This window comes from Atta cephalotes (genome assembly GCF_000143395.1).
Source record: "Atta cephalotes unplaced genomic scaffold scaffold00003, whole genome shotgun sequence".
Lineage (NCBI taxonomy): Eukaryota > Metazoa > Arthropoda > Insecta > Hymenoptera > Formicidae > Atta > Atta cephalotes.
This window is the reverse complement of record NW_012130067.1, coordinates 6,277,390-6,287,076: the sequence shown is the minus strand read 5'-3', so window position 1 is coordinate 6,287,076 and position 9,687 is coordinate 6,277,390. Positions and strand designations below refer to the sequence as shown.

Below are 9,687 nucleotides of genomic sequence, written 5' to 3'. Positions count from 1 at the left end.
ACTACTCTTCTCTCTCTCTCTCTCTCTCTCTCTCTCTCTCTCTCTCTCTCTCTCTCTTGCTATCGCTTGGAGAAGCAGGGTCTCGAGAATGAGTCGCGAAGAGAGTAGGAGACGCGGAATGATCTCGCGGCCGAGAGCACGTTTAACGACCCTCGGCTCGCCGCTTTACAGCTTGCACTTTTCGATCCGGCGCGACCGGGCGCGCGGGTATTGATGTCCCCCGCTTTGCCGTCGGCCGTCGTGACGTTACCGCGACCGGGCTTGAAAGGAGCTAATGATCTACGAGTCTCGCCGAATGACAATTAACGCTCGTCCCGACGCGCGCCGGCGTGTGATGATTAACCGTGATGAGATGAGGGGCACGCCGGAATGCGCATAGACTCTCGTAGCCCCGACGCGCACACGTCGGATTTGATTTCTCGATCATCAAGGATCGAGAAGGCGTTACGGCAGGTGTTCGATAGTGCGACGGTGATTAGATGATTTCTCGTCGTACGTCCATTCGATTCCCATGATTTCATTCTGAAAATAACTTTCGCTATTGAATCATTTGCACACGCATGCTAATTATTCTTTTCTTATGGAGGATGTTGTTTAATTATCAGGGAACTTTGATAAATAGAAGATAGATATACGTCAATTGTATATACATATATATATCGTTAGAAACGGTGTTCATTTTTTATGTACATGTATAATTTTCCGTGGATTGCAGTTTTAAAAATAGAATAACCATCGATAAGTATGCATTGTTTCAAAGTCAACATATATTTCAGAACGTAATAATTTTGCACGTTTACTATTTACGAATACAGTGATTTATTGCTACGGAATATGAAATATTGTACAATGTATCAATATCTAAAATTTATTCACGTAATTGTTAAGTCACTTTTGTAACAACATTGCAAATTCAAGGATAAAAATTGCGTTTTTTTTTTTCGATAAAAGAAATCGAATTGAAATTCAATTCATGAAATTTTCAGACTATAATAATTTTCTAATTACATCGATTTTGTAATAACGTGATGCAGATTTCCCTCTAGTAGCACTTCTTCTGTGTTGTATATATAATTTTCGATTTGTTGTCGCGGTGCGCAAAGTAATACGAACAAATTTATGCGGGATGTAATCAGCCTTGGAAAAATTCGGAAATTTACCGCCGACACGGCAATGTTTATTATTTGCCGGGGCGTTATTTATTTTTTGGCGCACTTTGAAATTTGCTTTTGGCGAACCAGTTTCGACGGCGCCAATATTTACCGCGCTTCGCGGGCGATAATCCCCCGAATTATGTTCTTTGAAGCCGCGTTATTTACGCGCGCGGAAGGCCGTATGCAACGCACCGCACTGCGGAAAGGTATAGGGATCAATTGAATTTTCGTAAATTGCCGTGAATTTATAAAATTATTGTGAAACGTATGTAAAATTATTTCGTTCATTGCGCGCCAGCGTTCGTAAATCGTTAACACCAAGCTCGTTGTTCGCCGCGTCGCGCCGTCGGCTACGCGAGCCGCCCACGCTGTCGTTTGGCCGCGTTTTTTTTTCTCGCGTATCGTCAAGTAAAAATTTCGCAATACGATTAAGAACGACGCAAAATTGTAAATCGAAACGTGCTCGCGTCTGTTAATAATCCATGCTCTCGATACGTTACATCGTTACGCCCGAAATTGGTTTTTGATCGCGCTCCGTGCTAAATAATCATCGCGCAGCGATATATTCCCCGCGAGAGTTACGGCATTATCGGCGATATTATCCAGCTCCGATAATACGGTATCCGCGTTATACCATGTTATACGAATTTTAACATGTTTACGATCAACATGTCTTTTTTGTGAAAATAATGGTCGATGTTTTTATTTTTCCAAATATAGTACAGATAGAGAGAAAGAGACAGAGAGAGAGAGAGAGGAAGGGGGAGGGAGAGAGAGAGAGAATATGTTATTTCCTTTTCTCTCAAAGTTTTCTCTTTTGAAAGATATTATTATATTACCATACTGATATATACAATTATAAAGACATTTTAATAGGTACATAGATTGCATTTACTTTTTAAGAAAAGTAAAGTGTAAAAACTTCCTTTGTGAAGAAAGTTTTATATATATAAAAAGTATAATACACATTGAACAGGCTCATTGAAATAAGCACAGCGATTATAAGATCCAGCTTTATTTTTATCACGTTAATGACGCAATTGCATCTATTAAAAAATGAATGATACATAGTATTATTTAATCAATATTCTTTCACTTTATACGACATTTCTCTCTTTCTCTTTCCGAACGGATTAGATGCGAAGGCGTCTAATTGAAAAGCGTCAAATCGTCGAGAAGTTGACCGAGCCATTTCGAATGATTTTAGCACTGTGTTAGCGTGGCCGGAGGTGGCGGCGGTGGAGACGGCGGCGGCGGCGGCGGCGGCGGCGGCGGCGGCGGCGGCGGCGGCGGCAGCGGCAGTGGCGGCGGAGGCGGCAGTGGCGGTCGGCTGAGCCTGCATCTTCGTCCTTGCGGAGGTAGCGGTGGCGGCGGCATCGCCGAAAGTGACAGCGCTCCGGAATACCCGCCGAGCGCTGCGGCAGTGCGGAGCAGGGAGGCGGCGGCGGCGGCGCTGCACGCGGCAAGAACCCTGTTGGGCGCGGGGGTGGCCAACCCTTGCTCGCCCACCCCCGAGCCGCCCTTTTGGAAGATGCCGCATAAAGGTCGGTGCAGGAATCAATTTACTTTCATTTACGCGAATCACTGCGAGAAAACGAAGTGTTTGGCGATTGACTGGAATAGCATTGACGCCGCAGGTAGCCGATAATCGGTAAACAAATGGCTGATTTTTTTTTTATATTCAGCAAATGAGAATTACTGAACAACTCCTTGGTCCGGTAGATGAAATCATTTGCGAGAACTATAATTGATTTGTTCTGCGAGAAAACTAATTAATTACCGAACACTTTGTTTAAATAAAGATGTGGAAAACTGTCTTATGGTACTAAGTATTATAAGAGTAAGTCACTATCTGAAGAATAATTTTTCAATTTCAATTGGAGACGTAATTATAGTTAAGCGAAATAAAGTAAATAGATCAGAAAAATTTTATTGTTATATTCAACCGAACAACGCATGGCAGAGAAAAATTTGACTCTTTTTATAAATTTTTGCACTGTCGTGCGTTTTCACGAGTTCTTTAATTATAGTGATTTCTTGAGAAGCAGTCTGACTCTCATTTGATGGTTAGAGTAAAATGGAATTATGGTAATTAATCCATGTAAGTTTATTAACTCACAAGTATGCGTATCTTGTAATTAAGTAATCAAGAATCAGTTGCGCTAACTCTCACTAATTCTAAGAGTACTTAATGATGATATATAAAAAATAAGATGACATTGAAAAATAAGAGAATTAAAATGATATACAATATATAAAGAAAGATAAAAAATAATATAAGATTTTTCGAAAACTTTTCACTGAAAACATTAAGAATTACATTGTTTAGAAATATTAAATATTCAAAATATTAAAAATATTATGTATTAAAGATAATAACACATACATTTAACTCTCCGGAGCTGACACCAAAATCTGTAACATAATTACTGACACTAAGTCTGTGAAATCCATATTTAATATGTCAGTTTCTTATTTCTAATGTATCTAATTAAAAAAATATAATTTTTATTGAATCATACCATAAATTAGTTAAGTGAAAATTATCCTATCATCAAAAGTGAATTAATTTAACTTTTTATTAAAAAATTGTTACAACTTAAGAAAGGTAGTTTAAAAAAAATCGTTACAACTAAAAAAGGGTAGTTTTTTTAAAAGGTTATAAAGCGAAAATAACAAAAATACATTTGAAATGTTAAGAATATATTCTTTTACTGATATTGATTATGCAATAAAAAAACAATTTTTTTTCTTTTTTAGGAAACTTAATTTTTTGAGTGTCACTTTTGAAGTAAGCAAGAAATATGTTGATTAAAAAGTCGTACTTAATTTTAAGGAATTAAAATAACATAACTTTTCTAACTATAAAAAAATGAATGCTAAGTTTATTTTAATAACAATAATTCAAATTTGTAGATGTAAAATAAAAAATATAGTAATCCAATAGAGACTCACGTCAGTTCCGGAGGGTTAAATATGACGTTAAATTTGACCCTCATAAGCTTTCTTCATAAGATTTCAAATATGAGGATAAAGTATTTTATTGATTATCGATAAAGGACGTTTTGGGGCGACAACGTATCGATTAGAATATATGACCTTAATATTTGTTTTTACGGTATATAGCTGTTATTTTCTCGTCGTGCTATCATTCGTGAGATGATACTCAAGTAGACAGATAGTGACGCGAATTACTCCATGTATCGTCGTATTATCCTTCTCATAACTACTACCCTAACTTAATAGTGACAAGTAAATCGTAACTTATGCGAATCAAAGTTTTCTTAAGGTAGATGATTTTGATAAACTTACAGCCCTTCCGACGAACTCGTGATGAGTTATATGAGAAAAGGGACGAGTAAATACGCGTACGCTTATGAGCTTAGGTGAGCTCGCGGTTACCCCCGGGGGTTAGTTGGTAACTTGACACGCCTTTGGTCGGCTTCTGTCGGGCCAGCGGCCCCTTCGCCAATGATTCCGGTGAGGCGAAGGGTAGTGGCCCTCTTGCACCTCGAGAGATTCGTCCTCGCAACCCCAACGCGCACTACACCCGGCAACAATCGGTTAGGTTGATTCTCAGACCTCCCTTCCTTCGCACCCCCGACAATAAGCGTGGGCTGCTTATACCGCCAATTTGTCTCGACGCAACATAATCTTTCTCTCCGGTCGAGGAGTTACCCACACTTTATTCCAGAGCAGAGACGCGGCCCACGCGAGATCATAATGGGACTTGTAGGAGGGTAAGTGCTTTCCCCCCTCTTTCTCTTCCTATAATGCCCCCTCCTCGCATTAGCTTCGGAGGCGGACAATGCTCGCGTGGCACGAATGCGCCCTTCTTTCATTCGTCCAACCACCAGTCTGCTTCTTCTCGTATTTTCTCCTTCTCTTATGTATATGTCAGGAAAAGAGAAAGAGAGGGAGGGAAGGAGAGCGCTTCCTCTTCCTTCGGTTCTCCATAAAAACCCCAGAAGCTATTTGGAATCAAACGGCCGATTCACGAGAACGCTTTATTTCGTTCTCGTCGCTACACGAGATTTGTTAATGGTTATGGGTTCCGCGCGTTGGTTACGGGTTCTGGATCGAATCTCGCGCGTGCCAGAGCACGGAGGCTGCGGAGATTACCTGCCTCCGCTTCCAAGGGGGTAATAAATGTCGGCGCCGCGGGATTATCCCCGCGACTAATCAATAGAGACCGCGGTTCCGCAATACGTCCGCGAGACACGCCGATAACTTTTGCCTGTAGGTATATATGTAGAAGAACTTCGAGTACGCCAGTTTGGCTCTCCGGTTTACGTGGCTGTCGGTGTATTGGGACGGAAGCTAAGTGTATTCGGTTACATTCGGTTTATTTGAGAGAAACTGCAGGCGGATTCTAGAAATACTTTATGTGTGTATATGAAAAGCTATTTATTCTATTAAGCCTCGAGAGCTGGCATAAGTTTATTGAATCCACTCATTTATATATTTTATCTGGAGATTTGAAGTATTGTAATAAATTATTACATGTACCAAAGATCAACACATGTTTATTAAAAGATTAATTAATTTCAAGGAATAAATCAACACTCATATGAAAAAATAGTCTGAAGTCTGACATTTATAGTCCGTTTTTATTTTAAGATTGTTCTAAGTAATGTCTTAAGATACGGCTGTCTGATTGATTCATAATATCTTAAGGCTTAAGCATAAGATTTGATTATGAATATCGGCCTATTAAAAGTAAGTATTTTTTTATACGAATTATGTTGTTTTTATTCCTTTAAATTAATTAGTACTTTTTAATGAACATATATTAACCTTTAGTATAAATGATCATTTTTTGATCCTTCTTTATACTTCTTTATAATGAATCATTCGTATCCTAAATTAATTTTCATCACAACAAATATACAAGAATTATTAAGTGATTCTTACATATGATCTTTAATATTATTTGAAAGTATTTATATATTAAAAAAAATTGTATATAAATGTTATAACTATTATTTGATGCTTCTAATTTTCGAATAGAAATGTGCAGAACACGAATGAATTGTATGTACTAAGAATTGGATCTTACAGACCCAGCGTTAGTAATTATAGATTTTGGCGTTCCAGAATTTAAATATTAAACTTTATAGGTTTAAAGCCATTAAATCTTTTGCAACACATTCGCGACATTTCGTTTGCAATTGTCAAATAGAGTATAACTCAAATGAAGATAACTCGTTCATGAGCGCGAAGAATTGAAAAATCAATTAAATGCCGATGGCGTAAAGAAACTACATACGAATGACAAGCTAATTACTTCGATGATCTCAAGGTTTGCTGTTGCATTTACTCGTTACGACAATAGCTCCTTTCGACAATGAGTGTTTATCGAGTCGAGATTTCACGGTCCGTTATCCCGTTTACCGGCGCAAAACTTATTTAATCGTTGCGCAGCGGCGTCGAGATTATCGCGTTATCTCGCGTATTCCCGCGTGAAGCATCTTGTTATACGTGAATAGTAACGAACGCGCGAACGTACGTGAATTACTAACCCCGCGGCCATGAGTTCGGTATTTACCTGCGAAAAGCTACAGGGAAGACACATACTTGTGAGCTGCCTTACACACTGGTGTCAATAATAACGAGCGCGGTAATGAGTATGCGTTGCCGGGGGATGGTTGCTAATACTGCGCCGTCGCCTCTTAACACCGTCCGTAATGAATTCGTCGTCTCTTGGAAAGCGGGCGCGAGCGCTCTTACCGCGATTCAACTCATTAGAGAGCGTATGCCTGGCACGCCATCTTTGATGTCGTTGAAAGACGCGCACGAGATGAACTTCTCTCTCGCTCTCCGTCGCTTTTCGTATTCGCCGAGTTTATGACGAAACGCTCGGAGGCTGTACCCCGGCTCGGCTGCACCCTTTTCCCTCCCAACCCAACCCCCGGTTTGCTCTTCCTTCGGAATCTCTACCAACGTGATAATAACGTTTAGTCGGTGACACTCGACAAACGCGTCGACTTCAGAAGCGCATCCGAGCGCTCGACGTTATGCCGCTAACAGATTCCAAGACTGTCACCGGAAATGATCGCGACTAGATCTTGTAAATGTTCAGTGAGAATTTGTTATCATTAACATAATGATAGGTTCTGGAATAAAAAACTCCACATTAATTATATGGAAAATTGTATTCCGGTGGAATGAGTTAGTTTTTAATGTGGTGAATAATAGATGTTATAAGGCTCGATAATGAATAGTTTTTGAGCTACAGTATATTAAAAAGATGTTTACAAGTTTGACACTTTTGATTCTTCATAACTCAAAAACTACTCGTTATTAAGCTTTATATCTGACGTCTTTTGTTCAAGTCATTGTAAGCTATATTATATGTGAAAATTAGCTCATTTCACTAGCACTCAATTTTCCATATAATTAGTATGGGATCCTTTCTTGAAATCTCTCTTCCGTTATTTATTCAATTATTAGTTATTTGCCGTCACATTTATCTTAATTTTCAATGTAAACAATTGGATAATTGAGTCACGGTAAATGTTCGTTAATTCTCGATTGTGTATACTTACAATACTGGGAAACCGGCTGATTTCAAATGTCTTTTTTCCTAGCAGTCTAATAACATGTTTTGTATTATCGCAACGGAAATATCTGTTTTGTAATCGCTTCTATTATATCAAGTTCGGAAAGTTGGACGATTTGTGTGTGTCTAATTAATGCGGTCGGCGCGCATAATTATATTATTTAGCGTATGCGCGATGCAACGACGAGAGGTGAAAGCAATTTGGTCGCGAAAACGATATTTTTTATGGATGTCGACGGATAAACAGCAGTTCGTTAAATGAATTCGAACCGGCACACTCTGTAACTGATTACGTTCGGCCGGTTTCGAGTCGCAACGCGGGACTAATTACCCGCAAACTATTATTACATCCCATTAAACAACTATTTCACTGCAAACTTTCCGTCATCGTTGGAAATTGGAGTGGCGCATTAACCGCTCCGCTGAACTGTTTTGTTTCTATTATCGGGTAACGATCAATCGTTCCTTTCCAACGGGTTTAATGTTTGTTCGTCTAGGATCTATGTATGTACACAATGATTCACGAAATTGATCAAGTGTTTCGACGTTTTTGGAATTGTAATGCGTCGTCTACAATATGCAGAATAAGCTTGGTATAAGAAGGAAAAGTAAGAAATTGACCAATTACATTCAATCATTCTTCTCACATTCGACCGTGATTAGTCAATTTCTTACTCTTGTTTTTTATACCAAGCTTACTTCGTATATTGTAGATGACAACATTAACGTTTCTGTACAATTTCTTATACACTCTATAAAAAGTATCGGTATGGATTTAACATGCGATGTCTGTATAACTTTCACTGTATTTATTAACACCAATATGGTGTGGATTTCAAATCCCTGAAGTTTATATCAACATCATCATGGTATGTATTTAACACCTATGGTGTTAAATTCACATCGCATTGATGTTAATATTAGCACAGTGAGAATTACATAGATGCTATTTTTTAGAGTGTATAAACGCTTAGAAATTCAAGAGAAAATAAATCCAGGAAATAAGTCTTTTAGTTTAATTTCCGTTCTCATTGTCGAATAGACCTCGCAAAAAATTCTATCGAGGACCCAATTATAAAGTCGATTCGCTAGCTCGCTACATTCGTCGCGTCTATTCGCGCATCTTAAATACCTTGGCTGGCGATCGTTTTCGCGCTTAAAGACCGCCTCTCGTCCGGCGCAGAGATCAGGAGGAGGGGGATGTTTGGCGAGGGTGGCAAGAGGTGGCTCGACCGAGCGAACCGACGCAGGAAGGCCGGGGGAGGACGAGGGTGCCGCGACGTCGTGCGCCGGGGTTGCACAGGATGGGATTTAATCTGTGTCCCGTTTCACGCTCAGCCAAGTGGAACCTTTTTGCCTCACTTTGCGGCGCGACTCGCTTTTGCGCCGCACCGCCGCGTAGATTAACGCGAAATTATATATAAAGAATGTGTGCGGCCGGCGCGGCGGGTGTGTGCATGGGTCGACGGCGTCGGGCTCGGGCGATATTCGAGCCCTCTCACCGTCATCATCCCCGTCTGTCGGGGGTGGTCATCCCCTCTAGGGAAGAGGAGAGGAGGAGGAGGGCGTGAGGCAAAAGACGATGACAGAAAGGGTGAATCTCGCGCTCGTATACGTGTATACCGCTAAGTCGTGCACACTTGTCCCCTTTGTAACGAATTAAACTTGTGAAAAACAGCACAGACTCGTGCACCGTCCCTTCAAAGGACGAAAGGCTGTCGCGACGCGTCCTCGCTTTCACCGTCGCCTATTTTTAACACAAATTATTCTGTCGAAAGGATCAAATGATTCAGAAGAGTACGAGACAAAGTTTCTTGGAGTAATATCTTCGGATAGTCTCTATATATATATATATATATATATATATATATATATTAGTATAGTACGTTTATTACTAATAAATTAAATAATAGTAAATAAATACGCGACATAACGAAATAAATTAATAGTATTTATTGTACCGAAAAGGTA

The 9,687-nt window shown here is 39.7% G+C and overlaps 1 protein-coding gene across 1 annotated transcript in view; it reads left to right on the top strand.

Annotated features, from left to right (window-relative positions):
• Nucleotides 1-2,685: 2,685 nt before the first annotated feature.
• The window catches only part of LOC105625610 (paired box protein Pax-6), a 26,694-nt gene continuing 19,692 nt past the window's right edge, over nucleotides 2,686-9,687 (top strand). The window contains exon 1 of the mRNA XM_012206931.1: nucleotides 2,686-2,698. Within this exon, the coding sequence (XP_012062321.1) occupies nucleotides 2,686-2,698 (13 nt within the window). The remainder of the gene's footprint in view (nucleotides 2,699-9,687) is intronic.